Source organism: Hylobates moloch, unplaced genomic scaffold, assembly GCF_009828535.3.
Source record: "Hylobates moloch isolate HMO894 unplaced genomic scaffold, HMol_V3 SCAFFOLD_17, whole genome shotgun sequence".
NCBI classification, from domain to species: Eukaryota; Metazoa; Chordata; class Mammalia; order Primates; family Hylobatidae; genus Hylobates; species Hylobates moloch.
The window spans coordinates 77358949-77385591 of NW_026652292.1; the positions used below are offsets into that span (position 1 = coordinate 77358949).

Sequence of the window (26643 nt, forward strand, 5' to 3'; positions counted from 1 at the left end):
GCGATGCTGTTGAGCCATTGTCGCAGCCCTGAACTGCCCGCCCCTACATGCTTATTGTCAGAAACAAGGCTTGTTTCTTTAAGTTGGGTTTGCAATTAATTACAAAAGACCAGTCTGACTGATGCATCCATCTAAAAGAGGTTTCCTAAAACAATTCCTTGGGGCAATAGAAGGTACAAAGTAGATAAAGGAAAGCATTGTGTGAATACATGACCACTCACAGCTGTGGGGACAGGCACAGGGCCTAGTTGCCTGCCCGAATAAATTCTTAGACCTCCTTCTAGTTCATTCAGTCCTCTGTCAGTGGCATCTGGTTGCCCTGTCGTAGGTGACTTGTCTGTCTCCTGCATTTGGCTATGAGTTCCTTGAGGACGGCAACCCTGATTTTCAGCCCAGTGGCTGCAATATGGTAAATGCTCGGGAAAACTTGTTGCATTTCCAGCAACAATAATGCAGCTTTGGAAATGATTACAGTGTTGCCTTTGCCCTGTATTCTTCTAAGGGATCTAAATGAAGCTGAATTCATCCAATTCATTCCAAATCCTGGGCCGCAGACCAATTCATTTACAGTCTTTGGGGAGGGAGGAGGACCTGGGCCTCAGTGTCCTAGAAACCAGGTGAACCTAATGGGCCTCTGAAGTGGACCCACTAAATGAGTGTAGGGGCCTTTTAGAGACCATTGTGGTTTTGCAGCCAGGCCTCTAACCTCAGAAGCCTAAGACATGGGTTTGAGCCAGAGCAGACACATTAATGGGCTGTGTGACTTTAGCCAGTGAGCTGACCTCTTGCAACTCTGTGGTTTTACCCAACTTGCTAAAAATACCTCAGAACTCCAGCTTCTATGTGAAAACTAAGGGTCACAATATCCAAATGATTGCATTGAGATAATGCAAATAAAGACCTTTTGCACAATATCTATTGAATCATTTAATGGTATTGACAGTGAAGGAATCCAGAATTTCATTTCTGACAAAACACCTATGATTCATCTAAAACTCCCCGGTTAGGAGTCTTAAGTTATTTTAGGCAAATAGTAGACTATGCACAGCTCTGTTTTTAATGTTTTATTTGTTTACTTTGTGAGCATATGATTGTGAATTTTTCTTGGCGTGTGGGGAAGGTTTCTGGCTGAGTTTTGCATGCAGGAAGCAAGCAGGAGAGTTAATGACCTCATCAACTGATTGCATAAGTATGACCCAAGACTGTTTTCTCAAGGTGTCTATGTCATGGTTAATTTACTGATTACTTAACTGCCTTACATTAACACATGATAGCTGGGCACGGTGGCTCACACCTATAATCCCAGCACTTTGGGAGGCCAAGGCAGTGGATCATGAGGTCAGGAGATCGAGACCATCCTGGCTAACATGGTGAAACCCCATCTTTACTAAAAATACAAAAATTAGCCAAGCATGGTGGTGGGCGCCTGTAGTCCCAGCTACTCGGGAGGCTAAGGCAGGAGAATGGCGTGAACCCGGGAGGCGGAGCTTGCAGTGAGCTGAGATCGCGCCACTGCACTCTAGCCTGGGCGACCGAGCAAGACTCTGATTCAAAAAAAAAGAAAAGAAATTAACACACCATAGTTAGAGATCCACCTGCCATATTTCCTCATTGATGAAAAAAAGAGAAATGAGCTCTCTATCGTTTAGATGACTATTAGTCATGAGAAGAGAAGCACCAGCAAAGCTATTCATGGAAAATCAAAAACACAAATTGCCTTTCCCACATTGTTTTCTATCCAAAAAGACAGTGGTCGTTTCATATCCCATTGCTCAGGGAAGTTGTTAAAAATTATGGAATTTGTGAATTACGCCGTTGGAACAGGTTGTAGAACGGTGTTTCTCAAAATGTAATCTGCTCTAATGCAGATTTCTGGGCTTCTCCCAGTCCCCTTGCGGTAGGCAGCTATAATGGCCCCCTAAAGAGGCCCACATCCTGATCCCTAAAACCCGTGAATATGTCTGGTTACAAGGCAAAAAGGACTTTGCAAATGTGATTAAGCAAAGGATCGTGAGATGGGGATATTCTCCCGATGATCTGGCTGGGCCCCATGTCATCACAAGGGTCCTTATAAGTGCAAAAGGAGCAGCAGTGCCAGAGTGAGGCAGTGAGGAAGACTCTGCAGCCATTGCTGGACTTGAGGATGGAGGAAGGGACGGTGAGCCCGGGAATGCAAGTGCCCTCTAGGAACTGGAAAAGGCAAGAAAATGGATTCTGCTCCAGACCCTCGGGGAGAAGCGCAGACCTGCCGACCCTCATTTCAGGCCTCTGATCTCCAGAAGTGTAAGGTAGTAAGTGTTGTTTTAAGCCAATAAATTTGTAATAATGTGTTACAGCAGCCACAGGAAACTAACACACCAGCGGGTAGGAGTGGGGCAGGGAATGTGGCAGTTGGTGCACTCCTTAGCATAACAGTAAAGAACACCAGTGCTAGAGGCAGTCTGTCTGAGTTTGAATCCTGGCTCCCCACCTCACTCTCCTCTCCCTCTCTCTCTGCACCCCACTCCAGGTGGTTTTCATCATTTCCTCACCAAGTCTGCTCTCCTCTGTGCTGAGCTTTCAGGCCTCCTCTTACTGGACTCAGTGGTGGCGTTTGGCCATGTTGGTCTCTTCCCTCCTGCTTGAAACACCCGCTTGACTCTCTTGCTTCTCCTCCCAGCTCACTTCTTTCTCCTTCTCAGTCTCCTTTGCTGGCCCCTTCCCAGCTCCTTAATTTCTGAACACTGGAGAGCCCTGGGGTGCAGTCTTCAGTCCTCTTCTTTATCTACATGCACTGTTTCAGTGATCCCATCCAGTCACACACCATCTGTATTAGTTTTCTAATGCTGTGTAACAAGTAACCCCCAAACTAGAAGCTTAAAACAACATGCACTTATTGTCTCTCAATTTCTGTGGGTCAGGGGTCCAGGCACAGTTTAACTGGGCCCTTTGTTCAGGGCCTCTCACAAGGCCACATCCAATCCCTGGGCTGGGGCCGGAGTCTCATCTGAAGGCTTGACTGGAGAAGAGTCACTTCTGTGCTCACTTACATGGCTCTTGTCAGGTTTCAGTTCCTCAAGGTCGTTGGACTGAGAGCCAACAGCTTCCAAATTTATACACTGAGCTCAGGATCATTCCTGAACTCAGATCTACGTGAAGTCTCCATTTAGATGATTGATAGACATGAGAAATTGGTGTGTCAAAAACAGCTGTTGTTCTTCCTGCCAACCTGCCTTACCCACAGCCTTCCTCCATTTTTCTACTAAATTGGGGCAAAAACCTTGGGGTCATCCTTGACTCCTCTTTCTTTCACACCCTACATTGGTTGACAAGAAATCCCATTGGTTTTGCCTTCAGTCTAATCCTGAATGTGACCACTATTCAGCACCTCCCCTCTTAGCACCCTGGTCAAAACCACTCTTGTCTGGGTTACTGCAACAGCTGACCAACTGCTCTACCTCCATTCTCATCCCCCAGCCAGAGTGATACTTTTAAGACAAGCTTGTCCAACCCACAGGCTGCATGCAACCCAACACAAATTCATAAACTTTCTTAAAACATCATGAGATTTTTTTGCATCTGTTTTAGCTCATGAGCTATCATTCGTGTTAGTGCATTCTATGTGTGGCCCAAGTCAGTTCTTCCAGTGTGGCCCAGGGAAGTCAAAAGATTGGACATCCCTGTTTTAAGACATCCTATATGCCACAAATTTTTAGGATACATATTTAAAAATGTTTTAACATCCCTGAAATCAAGATACATTTTAATTTAATTGGCAGTGACTTTTCTCTGTTAGTGATACCGGAAATAATTGGGCATCTTACAGTCATCAGCACAATAGATTTGATAGGGAACACAAAGTCACATCATGTTGCTTCTCTGCAGAACCCCCAATGGCTTCTCATTTCACACAGCATAAAAGCCAGAGTCCTCGCCACACTCTGCAAAGCCCACCATGTCAGGTCCTGGCTGCCTTCTGACTGCACCTGCATGCTGCCCCCAGCCCCGCTGGTTCCTTGCACCCCTCTGGCTTTCTGGGCATGCTCCTGCCTCCGTCCTGCTCTGGGTCTTTGCTCCATGTCACCTTCACAGCGAGGCCTACTCCGACCATGCTGTTTAAAACTGCAATGCCCCCCTCACCGCCAGCACTCCAGTGTTTGCCTCGGGAGTTGATTGTAGAGTCCACCCCACCTAAAAACCCTCCCTGTTTCTTGGAGGACACTAACAAACTTTCAGCACATACTAGGCATCAATCAATAGCTCTTTCCCTTTCTCTCCATAATACATGAGAGTTTGAAACAAAGAGTAAAACTTACTTGAGGCCACAAAATGACCTGGTAGCAATGACCAGCACTCTAGCCCGAGGAAGCACTTCTTCCGAATGTAAGCATTTACAAGCCTGCATTTGATAATGCTGAAGGGGTTTGTGTAGCAGCTGCAGGCACCATCTGGTCCAGAGATCTTGACCTTATCGATCATCATCGAATCCTGTTGCTAGTTTAAGCTGCATTCTCAAAACACACAGCAAAGACCCCTATATACTTTATGAAGACTCACCTTTCAAAGAATCAAGACTGGCCAAGCATGGTGGCTCACGCCTGTAATCCCAGCACTTTGGGAGGCCGAGGCAGGTAGGTCGCCTGAGATTGAGAGTTCGAGACCAGCCTGGCCAACATAGCGAAACCCCATCTCTACTAAAAATACAAAAATGAGTCGGGCATGGTGGCATGCACCAGTAATCCCAGCTACTTGGGAGGCTGAGGCAGGAGAATCACTTCAACTTGGGAAGCGGAGGTTGCAGCAAGCTGAGATCGTAGCACCTCACTCCAGCCTGGGCGACAGAGTGAGACTCCATCTCAAAAAACAAACAAACAAACAAAAAAAAACAAAAAACGATGACGACTGTGCAGAATTTTCTAGAACGTTCTGGTTTCCCTAGCACTGTGACAGATTATTGTAAACTTCTCACAAGAGGAGTCAGAGATGGGATTTAATGAAATGTTCCAGATAGCACAGTGTAGTTTTGTGAGAGTTAAGTGCAAGTGTTATGAATCACAGCGTCCACCAGAACTGAAGTCTAGGCTGCAAGTGCTTCTGTCCAGGCCTCTGTGTTTAATCTGCATTCCAAATGCAGCGTGCGCCATCTCCAGGATGCCAGAAGTAGAGCCTTTTACAAAGCCATGGAAAAGGGACGGATTCTCACCTTAAGGATGGAGTCCTTGGTTGTAGCATGGTCTTGCTGAGTTAGGTGCATCTGGTGATGTGAGATCGTCAGGGAGGAGCATGGTGGATTTAGAAAATATTTCAGCTATGGAGACAGAAAGATGTAGATTTCAGTTCCTGCCCCACTGTTTATTAGCTGTGTGACCTTGGACCTCATTAGAATGTGCTTGTAACATGTGTTCTTTTCAAAACAGAGGAGATTAATAGCCCTAAAAATAAGACACTATGAAACAAGACAAGACACTGAAAAAATATACTTTATGAATGAAAATTATAGTCATGAGGCCGGGAGTGGTAGCTCACACCTGTAATCTCAGCACTTTGGGAGGCCGAGGCAGATGGATCACTTGAGGTCAGGAGTTCAAGACCAGCCTGTCCAACATGGAGAAACCCTGTCTCTACTAAAAATACAAAACATTAACTGGGCGTGGTGGTGGGTGCTTGTAATCCCAGCTACTCGAGAGGCTGAGGCAGGAGAATCACTTGAACCCGGGAGGTGAAGCTTGCAGTGAGCCGAGATCTCACAGGAGATCACTTAGCCTGGGCAACAGAGCAAGACTCCATCTCAAAAAGAAAAAATTATAGTAATGAAAACAGAAATCTAATTGGATTAGTTAATAGAATAGCAGATTAAATTGTGGCTAAAGAAACAATGTGCGAACTAGAAGATAAATGTGAGAAGGTGGTCCCAGAACACAGCTCAGAGATCTAAAGAGATGGAAAATACGGAAGAAGAGACATGGAGAATAGGATGACAAAGTCCTATAGGAGTAGAAGATATCTAATTCTGTAGAAATAAAATAGGCAATTTTTAAACAGTGAGAACAGAGGGAGTGAGTGAAATAAGAAATAATACTGGGCAAAGGAACATTGATGATTCAAACAATGAACTGAAGAGTTTAGAAGTGAGCAGTTTAGATGAAGAGTTTAGAAGACAGTGCAGAACCAAAATAATGAAGAGCAGTATCCAAGAGCAGAGAGAACACTGGAATCCTATTTCTCCTTCTAGTCTGGGGGAGGGCAGAAGTGTTAACTTTATATTTACAAATTAAATATACAACTTAAAAACTAAAGAGTAATCACGTGGAAGAGAAAAGAACAGCCCCTCCCATCCAGGAGCCAGCCTGTTACTCACAGCTGGGCCTGGGATTCTCCTATTAACAACCAACCACCGAGCATCCACATGATGAGGCCCCTCTGTTACATGAAAGATGGAGCCAAAAATGAGACCACCCTGCCACCATACCTGAACACAGACCAAACGTGAACACTGTCCAACTCCCCACCCCTGAAATGCCCAGACAGCCCGTCCTGGCTGAGCCAAGCCTGGCTTCATTAAACCCTCCCCAAATCACCTCCTACAGCCCACACCTGGGCCTTTCTAACCCCTCTACGCATTCTCCCTTGCTGCATCAAGTGATAACCCAATCTGTTCAGCCTTAGGGGAGCTCTGATGGCCTTTGCAGTGCATTGACAGAGTAAAATAACTAAGTAGAATATGTGACTTCCAAGGTAGAGACAAAAGTATCCCAAAATGCAGGTTAGACACCTAAAAATGATGAATCCAATAAAAGAGAAAAACAAGTTGGGAAGAATGCACATTTCATAATATCTAGAAAACACAAGATTAGATGGTGGGAAACAAGTCCAAGCGTACCATTAGTCACAATAAATACTAGCAGATCCATTTAGATTGCTAAAAAACACATTTCCTAATCTAGCTATGTGGCATTACAGGAGACAGAGCTAGATCATCAAAAGTTAGAAAGGCAAGGGAAGGAAAACAATATCCCAGGCAAATATCTACCAAAAGAAAGTGCATGATACTAAGATCTGACAAATTATACTTTAGGCAGAAAACATTTTTTAGGGATAAAGAGAGTCATTACATAGTGTAAGAGGAACATTCAACAATTTAGCCACAAAACACATGAAGCAAAATTGGACAGACTTGAAAGACGAACAAATTGAAACCATGATGGAAGCTTTTAATACCCCATCTCACAGAAAATAACAGGCCGATCAGACCATAAGTCAGGCCATGAAAAGATCTGTTCTGAACAACACAGTCAATTAGGATGAGCAGATGCTCCTACATCGAATTTTATGCACCATATTTATGGATAATATGAATGTCTCTATTGAAAAGCCAAAAGGATCTACAAACTGTCACAACTATGAAGATTGCTCTGAAATGTCACCACATACAAAATCAATATCCCAAACCAGTAGATTTCCTCCATACCAGCAACACCCAGTGATAAAGAAAGATCATCTTAAGAATCAAAGCCATAAGCTACCTAAAAATAAGTTGACCAATATGTATAAGAGCTTAAGGGAGACGTTTATAGAATGTCATTGAAGGCATGAAGAAAAATGAGAGAAATGGCATGTTTTGGGGTGGAAAACTCAGTTTTCCAAAGATGGCGATTCTCTTCAAATTGATCTGTAAAATCAACCCAATTATGAGAAAATTCCAAAGAGTCTTTTTTCCCCTAAACTTGACCAGCTGATCCTAAAAGTCATATGAAAGGAAAAGCAACCAAGAATAGCTAAGGCAGCTTTGAACAAGAGGATAAGGTAGGACCTACCCTCGCTGCATTGACGTTTAATTGCTACAGTGTTAGCAAGCATGGTATTGGTGCAGAAATAAACAGACCAATAGAACAAAATACAGAAGCTGGGACAAGATGTGTGTGTATATGTTAATTATACAAGACAAAGTGGCATTAGAGGAAAGCCAGAAAAAAAATAAATTATTTAATAAACATTGTTGGGACAATTAGTTATCCATTTATCCAGAGAAAATTAGATCCCTTCCACACTCCACAGAAAATAAATTTTAGATACTTCAATTTAGAGTATTTAAAATTTTCCTATTTGCATTTTTCCTAAATGCAAATAGGAAAGATTTTAAGGTTTTAGAAGAAAATACAAGAGAAAATGTTAATGAAATCGGTGCAGAAAGGGATTTAAAAAAGAAACACACACACACACACACAAGAAACAAAATGCACAATCCAAGCAAGCAGGATTGTTGAAGTGAGTAACCACATACCTGCTCTCTCCCTCTGTCCTGAGTTCAGGTGTGGATGGAGGAGTGTGCGCTGTCCAACGTGCTGCAGACACACCTGCGGGAGGACCACGAGGGCACCATCCGCGGTGTCTTGGGCCGACTGGGCGGCCTCACTGAAGAGTGAGTACAGCTCCCTGAAGGCCCAGGGCTTTGTGTCCTGCATGATGTTCCGTGCAGCCTCAGTGTCCTCATCTGGGCACGCTGACTGCCCCTTGGCTTCCTTTGAATGTAAATGACTTAATGTTTCTTAGTCTCGATTTCCTCATCTATAAAATGGGCTAATGATATCTATTTCATAGAGTTGTCTGTCATAGGAACTTTTTTAAACCGCTTTTTTCAGGTATAGTTTACATACATTTATTTTACGAGTACAATTCAATGATTTTTAGTAAATTTTACAGAGTTCTACCCCATCACCACAATCCAATTTTAGAACATTTCCATCACCCCAAAAATTGCTACATAGCAATTGTAAAAAGATCTCTTGTGCCCAATTGCAGCCACTTCCCAATTTATTATCAGGTTTTATATTCATTTTTCACATTTTTGCTATAACTATTAGTGCAATATGGTCTTTCCAATTTGCTGGAAAGTATTTTTTTCCTTCTTTCATATGAGAAAAAAAAATATATGTATATATTTTTATATATATATGTATTTTTTTTTCTTTTTTCTCGAGACAGAATCTCGCTCTGTCGCCCAGGCTAGAGTCCAGTGGCACAATCTCAGCTCACTGCAACCTCCCTCCGCCTCCCGGGTTCAAGTGATTCTCCAGCTTCAGCCTCCCAAGTAGCTGGGATTACAGGTGCCCGCCATCATGCCTGGCTGATTTTTGTATTTTTTGTAGAGATGGGGTTTCACCATGTTGGCCAGGCTGGTCTCAAACTCCTAACCTTAAATGATCCACCCACCTTAGCCTTCCTAAGTGCTAGGATTACAGGCGTGAGCCACCATGCCCAGCCAAGAAAAAAATTTTTGATATAGCTATTTTTTAGTTTTATTTTTTCAACTTCTATTTTAGATTCAGAGGGCACATGTGCAGGTTTGTTACAAAGGTATATTGTGTGATGCTGAGGATGGGGTACAGCTCCCATTACCCAGGTAGTGGACGCAGCACCCCATAGGTAGTTTTTTAACACTTGGCCCCCTCTTGTAGTCCCCAGTGTCTATTGTTCCCATCCTTATATCTATAGGTGCCCAATGTTTAGCTCCCACCTATAAATGAGAACATGCAGTATTTGGTTTTCTGTGTCTACATTAGTTTCCTTAGGATAATGGCCTCCAGTTGCATCCATGTTACTGCAAATAACATGATTTCATTATTTTTTATGACTGTATAGTATTCCATGGTGTATATATACCACATTTTCTTTATCCAATCCACCATTGATGAGCACCTGGGTTGATTCTGTGTCTTTGCTATCGTGAATAGCACTGCAATGAACATATAAGTACATGTGTCTTCTGGTAGAATTGATTTTCAATTTATTTTCCTTTGGGTATCGATATAACTATTTTTTAGTTGCCCAGACCTTTGCAGAAAACAAATTGTGTATGCCATCAAGAAGCAGGTGTCTAGCTATGGAATTGGATAATACAGGGGAAACATCAGAAGAGGATGGAGGCTGGGTGTGGTGGTTCACGTCTGTAATCCCAGCACTTTGGGAGGCTGAGGTGGGCAGATCACCTGAGCTCAGGAGTTCAAGATCACCCTGGGCAACATGGTGAAACCCTGTCTCTACTAAAATACAAAAAATTAGCTGGGCGTGGTGGTGGGTACCTGTAACCCAGCTACTTGGGAGACTGAGGCATGAGAATTGGTTGAGCCCTGGAGGCAGAGGCTGCAGTGAGCTGAGATCACACCATTGCACTCCAGCCTGGGCTACAGAGTGAGACTCCATCTCAAAAACAAACAAACAAACAAACAAAGAAGAGGATGGAAACATAAGTAGGCTTGGACCAGGGACACCTGGTGAGCCATACTGAGGACAACAGAGCGATTGGGGAATTTGTCTAGCCTGAAAAGCTGTGTCTTTTAATTGCATTAATATTTAGTCCATTTATGTTTAATGTAAATCCTCATGCTGATATATATTTGGGTTTTCATATCAGTTTTTGAAAATTCTCAGATGTTTTCTCTTTAGATCTTCCCCTGCCCATTCTCTCCCTCCTCTCTTTCTGGGCCTCCAGTGACAGAATTTATGAGGCTTTTCCACTTTATCCCGTATGTCTCTTACATGCTACTCTGTATTTTTGATTATTTTCTTCTCTGTGGTTCAGCATGGATATTTTCCTTTGAGGTATCTTCCAGCCACTCTCTCTTCAGCCATGTTTTATCAGGTGCTAAACCCATCTCCTGAGTTGTTCATGTCAGTTACTGCGTTTTCAGTTCTAGGATGTCCATTTGATTCCTTGTATAGTTTCCAGTTATCTGCTGAAATTCTTCATCTTATCATTTAATTTCTGGAGCATACTAATCATAATTAGTGTAAAGGTCATGTCTGACTATTCTGTTTTCTGATATCTTGTGGGCATGTTTCTGTTGTCTGTTTTTCTCTTTATTTTTAGTTAATTCTCATCTATTTGCATGTCTGGGTATTTTTATTGGATGATGACCACTAAGCGTGAAAAATGGTAGAGATAATTTAAGACTTCAAATGATACGATCTTCTTCCAGAGAGGATTTATGTTACTTCTAGCAGGAATTTCAGATAGTGGAAGATTCACTCCACCCATGTTGGAATTTAGCTGATTCTGAATCAGGTCTTAGTGGGGAATGGTTTTTATTCCTAGGATGAAGGCACCCACCAAAAAGCCTAGAGCGTTTTCCAGCCTCTTCTTGGCAGCTGACTGTCAGACCTCTGTTCACCTCTCAGCCTCTCAGCAGACACCTCAAGTTATACAACCAAATGTTGAACCTCTCTGGCAGGCTGAGTTTTTTTACATGAATCACTGAAATAGGAACTCAAAAATAGCTCAAGATTTCAGCTTTGGATGTGCTGATTTAGAGTCATACCATTAATTCTAGTGGCTGCATACCATAGGCTGCTGTACACATACATTGGACAGCCCGGCAGGATGTGATGAGGTTAAAAAGATTAATAGACAAGCAGATGGCGGCATGGTGCCCAGGGAGCACCCATGCCTAAGAGGATGGCAGCAGAGGGTGGTGATTCCAACCTGCTTCCTTTTGGAGGGGCTTCTTGTGGGCTGTGGCTGTTTGGGGAGCTTGTCACTGGCTCCGTGAAGCCAAGGGCATTGACCCCACCCCTCACCTGCTTTCCTCAAAGGTCCACGCGGTGTGTCCTGCAGGGGCATGACCTGCTGTTGCGCTCAGCCCTCCGGAGGCTGGCACTCCGTGGCAACGCCCTGGCCACCCTGACGCAGATGCGGCTGTCGGGGAAGAAGCACCTCCTGCAGGAGCTGCGGGAACAGCGTGCACTGGAGCAGGGGTCCTCCCAGTGCCTGGACGAGCATCAGTGGCAGCTGCTCAGGGCCCTGGTAAGACCAGCATGGTGGCCCCACCCATTCCAGACAGACGGTGCCCCTGCAGCAGGCCCCAGCTTCCAGCAGGTTTGCCAGAACCCGAATCCTACCACCCCTGGTGCTGCAGGGTGGGGTATTCATCCGCTGGGGCTGCCATAGCAAGGTCCCACAGACCGGGCAGCTTATACTGCACACATTTCCCTGCTCACCATCCTGGAGGCCAGAATTCTGAGATCAGGGTGTGGGCAGGGCCGCTTTGATTCTGAGACCACCCTCCCTGGCTTGTAGATGACCGTCTTCAACCTGTGTCCTCCAGGTCCTTCCTCTGTGGGTGTCCCATCTCTTCTTATAAGGACACCAGGCATATTGGATCACGGCCCAGGCTAATGACCTCACTTGACCTTAATCACCTCCTCAAAGGCACTATCCACTTACTGACCTCCCATTTTGAGGTACTTGGGGTCAGGGCTTCAACATACGAATTTTGAGAGGGCACAATTTAACCATAACAGGTGGAGACAATGGAGCCCCTGTAGGGGCCACCCATGTACCAAAAGTTTTTAGTATTACTGATATAATGAGAAATATACTGGAAACACCATACGGAATCAGAGGGGGACCGGTGCAGTTGTCACTGGGGGTGTGGTAGAGGAGGCCTCTGTGGTCTCTTCGAAGTGTGATAACAGATCCAAAGAAAGAATTAGTAAGTTGTAGAGCTGGGAGTTACACCCAGGTAGGCTGGCTCCAGGCCTCCTGCATGTAGCCACCACGCTCTGGGAGCAGCTGCTGCTCTTTGACCCACGAATGAGGCATAAGCCGACAGTCTCTTTAGCTCTATCCAGGCAGGACGGACCTCGCTCCAGCCCCGCTCACTTCTTTCTGTCTTATTTCTACAAATAAAGGCAGTCTTCAGGGCCCTGTGTGCCCTGCCTCAGCTTCTGTGATATCCTGAGACTCACATCTGGCTTCAAAACCTGGTTCTGCTGTGTGACTTTAGAAAGTTACTTCTCTGAGCCTTCGTGTCCTCCTCAGTGCTAGTGTTTAGGTCTCATGACGTACTAGAAGGATGAGCAAGACCCCCATCTTGTGAGGGGCCATAGATGGTACTGGGCACACAGTTGGTGCTCAATAAATGCCCTTTTTCTGGGGACACAGACACCTAACCTCATCCATTGATTTTTGCAAGCCCAGAGGCCACCTTTTTCTGCCCTTTCTCCATCCCTTTTCCAACCCCTGGGCCCTGGATAGGACCAGCCCCACATCCCAGGCCTGGCCAGAGCTTCTCTGTGAGAGGAGTACTTGGCCCCTGCTCCCAGTTTTTTCCGTCCCAGGAGGCGCGTGTGCTGGAGGAGGCCAGCCGGCTGGAGGAGGAGGCGCAGCAGACGCGGCTGCAGCTCCAGCAGCGGCTCCTGGCCGAGGCCCAGGAGTTGGGGCAGCTTCTGCAGCAGCACATGGAGTGCGCCATTGGGCAGGCGCTGCTGGTGCACGCACGGAATGCGGCCACCAAGAGCCGGGCCAAGGACAGGGATGACTTCAAGGTATGCACTGACCTCTGTCCCTGGGGACACCGAGGGCAAGAAGGTTCAGGGTAGGGTCCATGCCTGGGTCTGCTCCTTGCCACACTGTTCATGGAGCTTGTGGCCTAGTAGACTTTACCTGACTTCTCCATGACTGGATTTTCTCATCTGTAAGATGGGATCTTCTTCCTCGCAGAATGGGGAGGATCAGTCGCAGCAGATCACAGGTTCTGCTCCTGCTGTTAGGCCCTGAGCTGCATTGTCCTGAGCACTGGCTCTGCTTTACAGCAGCACTGAGTGAGACGTGGTGTCACCCAGAGCCACGCAGCTGGTCAGTGGCAGAACCAGGATCCGAACCCAAATCCCTCTCTCAGAAAGAGAGACGTGTGCTTTCCCTGCCCCTGGCCGCCTCTGCTGAGACATTGGAGCTTTCCGGAGTTCATCCTGACGGCTGAGCAATGCCGCTAAAAATCAGTTCAGCTTGAGTAGACAGTGGTTTAACTCTTTATACTGACAATAATCATAAATAATAGTGATAAAAATGATAACAGTAAGAAGTCACATTAGCATTGCACTTAAGTCTAACTAAGGGCTTTTTCCTATCTCATCTTGTTGGATTTTCCCCACAATCTTTGTATAGTCATGATCATTTTTCTTCCCACTGGGGAAAAGAGGTCTACGATTGGGCAAAGGATACATTTCCAGCCTCCAACCTAGTGAGTGGCAGCGCGGGGGCTGCAGGAGAATGACCAGCACACACTCTGCATCTGCCTGGTGCCTCCCTTACAAGCTGTAAGGAGAGGTGGGGCACCCCTTACAGCACCTCACTCCCTGCAGGCCACTGTAGGGACGGTGTCTGTGCCTGGCAGACAGTAGCAGGTTACAGCCCTGTGCCCAGCAGGCAGCCCTGGCATCGGGAAGTGCAGGAGCCCTTCCAGGAGCCCTCCAAGGGGTTCCTTTCATCTCAGTAAAATGAGTCACTTTGCGTGTCTGTGCAGCAAAGAGGCTGGACCCACATTTCTGCAACACCCTGTCTTATTCTAAATATCTCACATTTGCCTCAGATTATCCAAACATTAGGGCTGTGCCTGGCTGGTGATGTTGGGAATGTCACCCCGTCCCTAAAATTGTTCACATGTTACCTAATAGTAAATGCTCGCTGCATGGAAATGGAACAAGATATAGGGGTGTCGTATTTTGTCCTCAGCTTTCCAGAGGGATTTTGAGTCAAGATTGGAAAATGAGTACCACCACCACTTCACACTTACAAAAAAGTAAAAGTAAAGTGAGGCTGGGCGCGGTGGCTCATGCCTGTAATCCCAGCACTTTGGGAGGCCGAGGCTGGCAGATCATGAGGTCAGGAGTTCGAGACCAGCCTGGCCAACACAGTGAAACCCTGTCTCTACTAAAAATACAAAAATTAGCTAGGATGTGGTGGTGTGTGCCTGTAATCCCAGCTACTCAGGAGGCTGAGGCAGGAGACTCACTTGAACCTGGGAGGCGGAGGTTGCAGTGAGCCAAGATCACACCACTGCACTCCAGCCTGGGTGACATAGCTAGACTCTGTCTAAAAAACAAAAAACAAACAAAAAAACCCCCAAAAAACATTGAGTTTAGTTTCTAGAAGAATGGTCATTTATTCAGCCTGTATTCAGGGGCTTCCTGGAACACTAGCGCAAATGTGTGTGCCGACGGGTACGGGGAGACTGGCCAGAAAAAAACTGAGGAGGAGGAGAGAAGGGGTGGCCAAGGATGGAGGGCCTGGCGAAGGGAGGAGAGGTGGGTGCAGAGTGGGGTGTCCGCCGCTCTACTGTGGCAGGAACGCAGGTGCACACAGGATGTGAAGATGTGGGTGGGCTTGCTGACCTTCGGAGAAAGAGGATGGGAGCTCCCCATAGGAAGTGCAAGGCCGGAGCCCAGGTCCTTGGAGGGGTGGAGTGGGAGCCCCCTTTGCAGATGGGGCAGAGGAGAAGGAAAGAACCATTGGCAGTAAGGGATGAGCAGGGGCTCGGGAGTTTGAAGAGCAGCTCAGACCTGCACTGCCACCCCGGGCTGTCCAGTCTCCTCACCTCCGCAGCCTCCGCTCCACACCTGTGTGCTCGGGCACCTTTCTCAGATGCTGCAGTGAGAGTAAGTGGGGATTTTTCTTACCCAAAGCCTTGCACCGTCCAATAAATATTTGTCGAAATGGGGATGAGCTTTTCTGGCTTTTGCCCATCCTCTTATGAAGAAAAGGATGATAACTTAGTGCACAACCAACACATCCCCAGTGATGGGATGTCTCAGGGTCTCCTGTCTTTTCTGCTTTGGTCTGAAGGTGTATCATGTAGAAATGCATGTAGCTGCAAGTAACATGGCTCAAAGAAATAGAAGTTACCGCATACCACAGGAAATGTGGAGGTGCGTGACCCAGGCTGCCACAGTGGCTTTGTGATGTGACCAAGGATGAGGCTCTTTCTTTCTGACCCTGCATTCTTGCTGTTAATTTGTTGCTTCATAGTCTTAAAATGGCCACTGTCACTCCAGACATCAGGGCTGCATTCCAGGCAGGAGGAGGGAACAGCAGTCTTTCACCTGCTGATCCTCCACCTTAATGTTTAGAAACAGAAGGCCTCGGCAGGGCGTGGTGGCTCATGCCTGTAATCCAAGCACTTCGGGAGGCCAAGGTGGGCAGATCACCTGAGGTCAGGAGTTTGAGACCAGCCTGGCCAACATGGCAAAACCCCATTTCTACTAAAAATAGAAAAAATTAGCCAGGCCTGGTGGTGCGTACCTATAATCCCAGCTACTTGGGAGGCTGAGGCAGGAAAATCACTTGAACCTGGGAGACGGAGGTTGCAGTGAGCCGAGATTGTGCTCCAGCCTGGGTAACAGAGTGAGTCTCCATCTCAAAAAAAAAAAAAAAAAAGTGGGGAAGGCCTCTTAGCCGACTTTCCCTAACATCACATTTCATTGGCCCTAAACATCCCTGACCTAGAAGATAGGATTCCCATGACTAGTTTAAACCAGCCATGCACTCTCTGCCTGCTTCCTGACTAATCCAGGTTGGTGAGTAGGTGGAAGATCTGAACCAGGGCACGGGGAGGCAGGGACTGGATGGGCCATGGGTGGCTCCCACATGTGACTTCTCTGCTGTCCCTGTCCTTCGTTTCTCCCCTCAGAGGACACTGATGGAGGCGGCAGTGGAGAGCGTCTACATGACCAGCGCTGGTGTCAGCCGCCTGGTGCAGGCGTATTACCAGCAGATCGGAAGGGTCATGGAGGACCACGAAGAGAGAAAGCTGCAGCACCTGAAGACCCTGCAGGGTACGGGACGCCCCTCGGGGAAGCCCTGGAAGAGACTGGCAATGTGTGCTTTTAGTCTGGGGCACAATAGGATGTCAGATGTTGTGAATTTTATTTTTGGGAATATAATTATTTCAATGTTTTAATGTATTTATCCCCTGCTTTGTCTCAAAAAGCCTTTTTCAAATGGCACTTAAAGAAACATATGCATAAGGACACATCCAGTGCATTGGGAGTGTTTTAAGTCAATCACTCAGGACAAGGATAGGATACTGAGATGGAGTCAGGGCCAGGGTTTATCTAGGGCAGCAGTCCCCAGCCTTTTCAGCACCGGGGACTGGTTTCGTGGAAGACTATTTTTCCACAGACCGGGGTGAGAGGGAAATGGTTTCAGACGATTCGAGTGCATTGTATCTACTGTGCATTTTATTTCTATTATTATTACATTGGAATATACAGTGAAATAATTATGTAACTCACCATGGCCCCTGATCTAGGACATCTGCCTGCAAATCCTAATTAGACATTCACTGATTTGTCTGTGAGCTTCCTGGTGGTCAAAGAGATGGACACCTACTTAGTTAAAGCCACCACAGTGACCATGAGCCCAGTGGCCCAGGGGGTGTTCGAGACCACAAGAATTTTCCTGCTTGGGCTCTTGTAAAAGGCCACCCTGGCGTGATAGAAAGGATGGTATCCCCAGTTCCGGTAAGATACAGATAAGCATGGTTGGAAGCCAATTTCTTAAATGCCACTTCTTATAACACCCTCCCCTGAATCCAGAGCTTCCAAGCAGATGGGATTCCACTTCTCTGATGGGCTCTGCCTGTCATGTCCAAGGACTAGAGTTGGAATCAATCCCAGGAGAGTCTTCCCTGAGAGTTTCTCCTCTCAGCTGAGCCCAGAGGCCACCTCTATCTTCCCCTTCTCCTGAGGAATTTGAGGCCTAGATTCAAATAAAATCTGGGCACGTGCCCAGAGATCTGCCAGGTTTTCCAAAGGAAGAGTTGGGCTCATTTAGCAGGAGACAGACATGATTGCTGCTACTGCAGAACATTCCAGAACTGGGCATGTCTCTGTCCCTTGGTAGGCCTTGGTTTCCCCATCTGTGGGACTAGGGTTGGACTGCCCTCCCCCCGCCCCCCCACTCCCATCTCCCCTATGCACCCTCTCAGCTCTTATTTCCTGCTTCCCTGATAGCCCAGCTCTAATGCAGGGATTTCACAGTAAACACATTGAAACAATATAGCTTAACTTAAGCCACATCAACTCCCTTTTCCTTATTTAGTAATCTGTTTTATTTAAGAGTCAGAAATGCAGCTGGGTGAGGTGGCTCACATCTGTAATCCCAGAACTTTGGGAGGCCGAGGTGGGCGGATCACCTGAGGTCAGGAGCTCGAGACCAGCCTGGCCAAAACCCCGTCTCTACTAAAAATACAAAAATTAGCCGGGCGTGGTGGTGGACGCCTGTAATCCCAGCTACTCAGGAGGTTGAGGCAGGAGAATCGCTTGAACCCGGGAGGCAGAGGTTGCAGCTGAGACAGCACCATTGCACTCCAGCCTGGGTGACAAGAGTGAAACTCTGTGTCAAAAAAAAAAAAAAAAAAAAAAGAGTCATAAATGCTATGCCCCTAGAGGCCATCTGGGTTAAATCACTCTGTAAGTGCCAGCAAGCTCTCCCAGCTAGTTAAGTGTGACAGGTCTCCTGCTGTGGCCACCGAAGCTTGAGTTGGGTTTTTGGAGGAGAGGTACCTTGAGGAGGTAGTCCTATAGTTAGCTGTCCAAACCAGGGGCACTATTAATAATTAGGCTGGGCTGACAGATCTAAACCATGCCTGTCCTAGGCAGCCTCATCATTTCACCTTTTTTTTTTTTTTTTTTTTTTTTTTTTTTTTTGTGAGACTAAGTCTTGCTCTATTGCCCAGGCTGGAGTGCAATGGCATGATCTTGGCTACTGCAACCTCCGCCTTCTGGGTTCCAGCAATTCTCCTACCTCAGCCTCCCAAGTAGTTGGGATTACAGACAAATGTCACTACGCCTGGCTAATTTTTGTACTTTAGTAGAGACAGGGTTTCACCATGTTGGCCAGGCTGGTCTCGAACTCCTGACTTCAGGTGATCCACCCATCTCGGCCTCCCAAAGTGCTGGGATTACAAGCATGAGCCACCTCGCCCGGCCTCACTTTACTTTTAAAGCTTTTAAAAGCCAAGAGTTTCCTGAGCAGCTTAACCTGCAAACAAGAAGGAGCTCCAAGAAACGGGGCATAACTTCAGAGCCCAGACTTCCTAGCTCCTTGGAGAGCACCCACTTCAGCACTGTGCCCTCACTCTGCCTGGCCAATCACTTTTCCTTTACAGTGTGGCTTTTAAGCTCTTTGTGGTGCCTTCTCAGTGTTGACTTTTTCTCAGTCGGCCCTCCTTTCTCCTGATACAAGAAAGCTAGAGGTAGAGCAGGTGGGACGCATCATAGTTTCCCTCTGCAGTGCCTGGTCCATGATGGAAGCTGTGTGGTTTGCGCACACAACGCCCTGTCCCTGTGCTGGTGGAACGATACACTCTTTGAGAGCTGGTGTGTCCCACTTACCCTGCACCCCAGCACCTGCCCCAGACCTGGCACAGTCGATCCTCCAAACAGACCCCTTGATTGTCCTGTGTTAAATGGTCTAGGTGAGAGGATGGAAAATTACAAACTGCGGAAAAAGCAAGAACTCAGCAACCCTTCGTCGGGCAGCAGAACAGCCGGTGGCGCTCATGAGACCTCCCAGGCAGTCCACCAGAGGTGAGGTCCCAACTGAGGTCCCACGGAGGGGTGTTCTCTACCTCTTCACGTGGCGTATCTCTCTGTGGTGCTGTCAGCAGGTGCCATTGTGTGCATTACCCATGGACTTGGGGGCCATCGGCCTTCCTCACCCGCTGCCTCTGTCCTGGTCTCTGCCCTCCATGCAGCACCTGGAATGGCACCTGGCACAAATGAGTGAGCAGGTCCAGGTGTGGTGGCGGCTTCATTCCCAGGTTTAAGTGGCATTCACAGCCCGGACACAGGTCTAAGCCATGTTTAGACACGCGCCTCCGCTCTCGTACTTTGGGCATTCTCAGAAGCAGACCTTGACGAGGATTTGGGGGCAGGTTGTTTACCTGGGAGGTGACCTGCAGAAGCACAGTGAGAGGGCAGGGAAGTGAGGAAGAGGTGGCTGCTTCCTGTAACTGTGACCATCACAATGAATGCAAATGTAACAGCCCAAGCCATGCAGACTCCCTGTCCCACAGTGCTGGAGGTCAGAAGGCAGGCTTGGCTCTCCTGGCTTCTCTGGGCCTCGCAAGGCCTGAGTGAAGGGGCCCGCCGACCGGGCTGTTCTTGGGAGGCTGCTCAGTAACAGGTGTCAGGAAACGCCCTGCTGCAGGGTTTGCACAGACTGAATTTGCCCTGACTTTCCAGGCTCCCAGCAAACTACGGTCCGGCAAGTCCTCAGATGTGGGGCGCAGAAGCATCACCCAGCTTTCCTGCGAAACTTGCAGGTTCTGGGCCCACACCTGGAGACTCGGGCTCAGAAAGTGTGAGGGGAGCCCAAGAGTCTGAATTTTAGCTGCATCTCTCCCCACCAAGGGATTCTGATACATGTGGTCCAAGGGCTTCACTTTGACCCAGGTGATCCAAGAGAAGGAGCCTCAGCAGCCACCTGGGCCAACCTGCCTTATGGAAGAGGAAAAGGAAGCCCAGTGTTGGGAGAGGGGGTGCATGAGCCCATCTGTGACTCACAGCTTATGTATGGCTGTTGACGCCCTTCCCTCCCTGCCACACCTCCTTGAATTCAGAGGCAGTTTCTTTTTATTTTTTTTTGAAGGAGTGACAGTACAATTTTGTGACATAGCTATATTGAATAGTGGTGAAGTCTGAGCCTTTATTGTAACATCACCCAAATAGTGTATGTTTTACCCATTAATTTCTCATCATCCACTCCCCTCCCATTGTCCCGCCGCCCTTCTGTGTCTCTGTTGTCCATCCTTCCCCTCTCTCTCTTTTTTTTTTTTTTTTTGAGACGGAGTCTTGCTCTGTTGCCCAGGCTGGAATGCAGTGTCGCAATCTCAGCTCACTGCAACCTCCGCCTCCCGGGTTCAAGCGATTCTCTTGTCTCAGTCTCCGGAGTAGCTGGGATTACAGGCGCACATCACCATGCCCAGCTAATTTTTTTGTATTTTTAGTAGAGACGGGGTTTTACCATGTTGGCCAGGCTGGTCTCAAACTCCTGACCTCAGGTGATTCACCCGCCTTGGCCTCTCAGTGCTGGGATTACAGGTGTGAGCCACCATGCCCGGCCCGTCATTCTATTCGCTGTGTCCATGTGCACACATTATTGGGCTCCCACTCATAACTGAAAACATGAGATCTTTCTGTTTCTGAGTTGTTTCACTTAAGAAAATGGCCTCCAGTTCCATCCATGTTGCTGCAAAAGACATGATTTCATTCTTTTTCATGGCTGAGTAGTATTCCATTGTGTATATGGACCACATTTTCCTTATCCAATCCTCCATTGATGGACACTTAGGTTGATTCCATATCTTTGCTATTGTGAATAATGCAATAAACACACGAGAGCAGGTGTCTTTCTGATACACTGATTTATTTTCCTTTGGGTAGATACCCAGTAGTGGGATTGCTGGATCAAATGGTCGTTCTATTTTTAGTTCTTTGAGAAATCATGCTGTTTTCCATACGGGCTGCACTAGTGTACGTTCCCACCAAAGGTGCATAAGTGTTTCCTTTTCTCCACATCCTCATCAACGTGTTATCGTTTGTCTTTTTAGTGATAGCCATTCTAACTGGGGTAAGGTGATATCTCCTTGTGGCGTTAATTTGCATTCCTCTGATGATGGGTCATGCTCAGCGTTTTTTCACATGCTTCTTGGCCATTTGTGTGTCTTCTTTTTTTTTTTTAAGAATGTCTATTCATGTCCATAGGCATGGTTTCTAGTGGAACTCGGCCTCCTTGAAGGTGTGAGAGAGGCTGCAGTCTGGAGCGCTGCCCTTAGCTGGGCCACATGAGTGACTTGTTTACTGTCCACCCTCCTTCTTGCCACTCAAACTAGCGCTCCATGAGGACAGGGACTGTGAGTCTCTGTTCACACCTTTGTCTCAGAACCAGCACAGCACCTGGCAGGCCAGAGATACTTTAATGAAGGAATGAGTGGATGGAGGGAGGGACGGAGGGAGTGAGGGGTGGAGGGATGGATGACGGGGTCTGTAGGATGCACAGGAATTGGCTGGGCAAAAACAAAGAGACAAAAGGCGTTACTGGCAGACAGAAGAGGTAGAAGCAGGGTGGCATTTTCACACCTCGGAGCACTCCACACACACAGGTGCCTGTCCATGCTAAAGGTGGCCCTGCCTTCAGGTCTAGAAATTCAACCCCTTTCAGAAAATCTGCCCTAAAAGATGGGAAAGAGGCAGGCAGGGAGCAATAATGGAAACAGGGTGGCTGGATTTGGATGTTCCTGTTTGCTGAGGACCTGAGGGCATCCAGAGAGGGAGGGGGGCCCTGGGGCTCAGGGACCCGGCCTCTGCTCCAGCTCTGTCCCCCTCTCTGAGAGTAACAGGGCTGCCTGCCATATGCGGGATGTCCCAGAGGCTGCATCCCAAGAAGCTTCTCATTTTATGAGGGAGGGGCCAGGGCAATTCTGAGATTTGCAGTCAGGGGTGGGTAGCCTGTGGCCTCTGGTCCTTTTAGGAGAACGCTCCTCTCTGGGGTAAGATTGTTTTCTCATGAGAAGATGCCACCTTCTGCTCAGCCACTTCACAGATGTGTGTCCTCAGGGAGGCCCCCACCTCTCTGGGCTTCTTCCCCTGGCTTTTCTACTCTGTGCTGCTGGTGTCGTGAAGCGCCTCCGAAGATCACATGCAAAGTGTGTGGGCAGGACTCTGTAAACTCCCGCGTCCACTTTGTAAAGAGCGTCCACTTTGATGGAGAGGCAGCCTGCCTGTGGGGACTGGAGCTGGGGCTGCTGTGAATGGTGCCCCCGATGGCCAGGCCCCACTTGGGGCTCCCAGGGATCAGCGGCCTCCCTGCCTTCCTTCTCCCTCCCTCCCTCCCTCCCTTCCTCCCTCCCTGCCTCCCTTCCTGCCTACCTGCCAGCCTGCCTGCCTTCCTTCCCACAGGATGCTGTCCCAGCAGAAGAGGTTCCTGGCCCAGTTCCCAGTGCACCAGCAGATGCGTCTGCACGCCCAGCAGCAGCAGGCAGGAGTCATGGACCTTCTGGAAGCCCAGCTGGAGACCCAGCTACAGGTATAAGTTACAGAACTGGACCATCAAAAAATGGTGGTTTAAAGAGGAGCAGAAATAGCCGAAGCCAGCCTGTGACCGCGCGTCAGCCATGGGGACTGCTGTGAGGGGACCCCTTGGTCCCTGCACTTCCCTGCCTGTGGCATCGTTGACCCACGGAGTCTCACCTGCTAAGGGTGTGTTGGCCTCACCTTAGGACCCCGAGCCCCTGGAGGGCAGGTGTGGCCTGTGTGGATCCCTCCAGTGGCTGCAGCACCACAAGCAGGGCCAGGCCCTGACCAGCTGGTCAGGCCTCATCTATGGAGCTGACAGAGAATTGAGCATTCCCCTGTGTGCGCATGGCCACCAGGAGGCTTCCGGTGTAATGGTGACCTCTGTGTCACTCAGGCAGTGTTGCTGGTAGCTAAAGTTTACACTTTATTTACAGCAAACAGGAAGCTCAGCTCTCATGATATAAAGTGCATATTTCATCACAGAAAATCCCATTTGTGTGAGGTTATACAGTGAGATGTAAGGTGAGAGTATAAAGTGTGGCTAAGCAAAGTGGCTGCCTTTAAAAAAATCAAATCTTCCAGAATGGAAGCATTTAGCAGTGTTGGCCCTTTCAGAGTGTTCTCCACTGGCGATGGCAATCGCAGAGTGACAGTGATAAGAATACAGCAGTGGTGGCCGATAGGTACTTATTGAGGGTCTATGATAGACAGTCATGAGCTGAGAGCTTTGCACACACTTTGCAACAAAAGAGGTTACTGCTATTGTCCCCATTACAGATGGACAAACTGAGGCACACATGGGTTAAGTTGCTATCCAGGGTCACAAAGTTAATGCATCATGGAATTCCGATGTGTCTGTTTACACCACGGTGTTGGCAGTTAAGAGCCCAGCCTGTGGAGTCGGGCAGAAGTGGGTCCCATCCTATTCTGCTGCACCTGCTCCAGGCAGGTCACTGAGGCCCTCTGACCTCAGTGTACTCTGTCAACTGAAGACCGATGGCCGGTGTGAGTGAGGACCCACAATTATGCAGCAGGAGCTGGTAGATGTCCGTGTGTCCTCCTGCTCCTCTCCTCTCTGGGATGTATCTTAGAAAATTCTCCTCCATACTGGGGACGTGGTCCCCAGTGGCCAGCCTCGAGTGTCAGAATTCACTCAAGTGGAGAGGGATTTAGAGAAGCCAGAGGGAGGCCCAGCTGAATGCTCCTCTCTGCTTGCATTTCAGGAAGCTGAACAGAACTTCATCTCCGAGCTGGCAGCCTTGGCCCGAGTGCCCCTCGCTGAAAGCAAACTGTTCCCCGCTAAGCGTGGGCTGCTGGGTGAGTCATAGATGCTTGCACTGCAGCGGGAAGCACTCTGAGCTAAGAGATATGGGTTCCAGTTCCACACTGGCCGCTAGCTAGCTGTGTGGCCTTAGGCATTGTGCCTCGGCTCTCTGGGCTTTTGCGACCTTGTCTGTAAGTGAGCAGGCTTGGCTAGGCCACCCCACAGGCCCCCTTGCTCTCTAGCATTTGATAATTCCAGTTCCTGGGTCTGGTGCTCACTGGCTGCGCCTCCTTACTGACTGCATTTTTCCATCTGTAAAGTGGGGATAATAAGCCCTCCTCCCACCCCTGCCAGTGACAGTTCAGTAACATCACAGGATGTTTTAACCTGGTAATGGGAGAGTGACTCAGAAGGTGGTGTAAGAACACAGAGATCTACTAAAACAAAAGCTATCACACTGGTGCTGGGTTTTCAGTTTCTTGCTGCTTCATTAAGTCTTCCAGTCAGCTGGGTAGAGTAGAAACCCAGGGCGAGCCTAGCAGACTGGAGCTCAAGCCACAGCTCTGCCACTTACTGGCTTGTGCAGGCTTGGGAGAATACGTCACCTTCCCAGGTCTCAGTTTCCTCATTAGTTGAGTGGCTGCAGTAGCATAAGGTACCAAGCACACACTTGGCCCACACAACATGCTCAAAAATGTCAGGCTAGGTTGGCGTGAGGCTGCACGAAGTTGTCACTTGTCTAAAGTCACAGAGCCATGCCTGGGTTCATCTGTCCTCTACAGAGAAGCCCCTAAGGACTAAAAGGAAGAAGCCCCTGCCCCGGGAAAGAGGGGACCTGGAGGTGCCCAACGATGAGGACCTTGCCTCTGGAGACCACACCTCAGGCTCACTCAGGTACGACTGGGCCCCAGGCCTATTGCCTGTGGCTGGATTTGGTAAATGCACTCAGCTGCTGTGTGCCAGAAGTCTGGGCAGGAAAATCATAAGTCCCCTCAGAGGCATTAAATGTAAAGGTTCAAGAAATGACAGGTATGAACGCAATTTGTGGGCAGTAAGCCATGATGATACCAGGGGTGCCGCATGGCTGTTACCCTTTCTGTTTGTGTCTCATTTGGCCAGATGAGCCTTGACCTACCTCCACACCCCATTGGCATCCAGCCTGAAGTGTTGGGCAGTCCCCTGTTTGACCAGGGCTGGCTGTGGTCATGGCACTTGGATGACCTCCTACCCAAGAGAGGGAAACGGGTTTTATTTGTTTCTTAACAACCCATGTCAAAGTGAAAATTGTTTTGATCACCTTTGGCTGCATTTTCATTTAATCCAATTGGGTAAGTTATGGCATCAGGGTGGGCATGGAGTCAGCGTTCTAATCGGCTGCCTTTCTTCCCTATTTTAAGCAAGAAAGTGAAGCTGGGGACAGTGAGAACTCAAAGAAGATGCTAAAGAGAAGAAGCAACTTATAGTTTAAGACCAGTCAGCGGGACAGGACCTGAAGCCCTGGGTCTGGGTGTGAATTCCGCCTTCCCTCCTGCAGTGCTGAGACGGAGCGAGGACAGAGAGGACAGCGGCATCTCTAGGCTCTTCTGAGAGGGACGGAGAAAGAAAGAATCGAAATGTGCCCTAAAAGCATAAATGAGTATGGTGGGCGCTATCTCCTGAGAAAATCAGGCATTCCCGTGTTGGAAACACGTCTCTGCGAGTTTGCATTTCATTTGGCTTGGAGCCCTGGCTCGATGCCTCATGGATCTTTCTCCTTCAGGAGGGACGTCTCGAGGGGTCCGAGCCTCAGGCCAAGGACCCCTGATGCAGACTCTGGAATCCCTGGCCCAAAGGCCTGTCCTGGCCCATCTGGGGCTGAGGACACACAGATACATAATGACACCTGCAGAAATATATTATTCTCTGAGGACACTTAGAATATGAGGAAGAGGGTGTGGCCCAACCCTCACTTCACCTGGGGAGGGGCTTCTTCCCGACAGTAGACACCCTGCCCCTGCACAGAGATGTTGTGGGGGCACCTGCTCTCCCTGATAGATGTTGACAGCATCCAGAAACTTCCAGACCAGCCCTCCCACCACACCCAGGAGAGGCCGTTCCTGCCTGGAGAGAAGCTTCCAGACCAGCCCTTCACACCACAGCCAGGAGAGGCCTTTCCCACCGGGAGAGAAGCTTCCAGACCAGCCCCGCACACCACAGCCAGGAGAGGCCTTTCCCGCCTGGAGAGAAGCTTCCAGACCAGCCCCTCATACCACAGCCAAGAGGGGCCTTTCCCACCTGGAGAGAAGCTTCCAGACCAGCCCCGCACACCACAGCTAGGAGAGGCCATTCCAACCTGGAGAGAAACTTCCAGACCAGCCCCTCACACCACAGCCAAGAGAGGCCTTTCCCACCTGGAGAAAAACTTCCAGACCAGCCCTCTCACCACAGTCAGGAGGAGCCGTTCCCACCTGGAGGGAAACTTCCAGACCAGCCCTTCATACCACAGCCAGGAAGGGCCTTTCCCACCTGGAGAGAAGCTTCCAGACCAGCCCCTCATACCACAGCCA

The 26643-nt window shown here is 48.4% G+C and overlaps 1 protein-coding gene across 1 annotated transcript in view; it reads left to right on the plus strand.

The window, feature by feature from the left end:
• The window catches only part of EVC (EvC ciliary complex subunit 1), an 89743-nt gene extending 64059 nt beyond the window's left edge, over positions 1-25684 (plus strand). Inside the window, exons 12-20 of the mRNA XM_032135564.2 lie at positions 8289-8398; positions 11569-11779; positions 13096-13302; positions 16443-16587; positions 19233-19344; positions 22717-22843; positions 24057-24150; positions 24880-25032; positions 25632-25684. Of these exons, the coding sequence (XP_031991455.2) occupies positions 8289-8398; positions 11569-11779; positions 13096-13302; positions 16443-16587; positions 19233-19344; positions 22717-22843; positions 24057-24150; positions 24880-25032; positions 25632-25684 (1212 nt within the window). The remainder of the gene's footprint in view (positions 1-8288; positions 8399-11568; positions 11780-13095; positions 13303-16442; positions 16588-19232; positions 19345-22716; positions 22844-24056; positions 24151-24879; positions 25033-25631) is intronic.
• Positions 25685-26643: the final 959 nt, after the last annotated feature.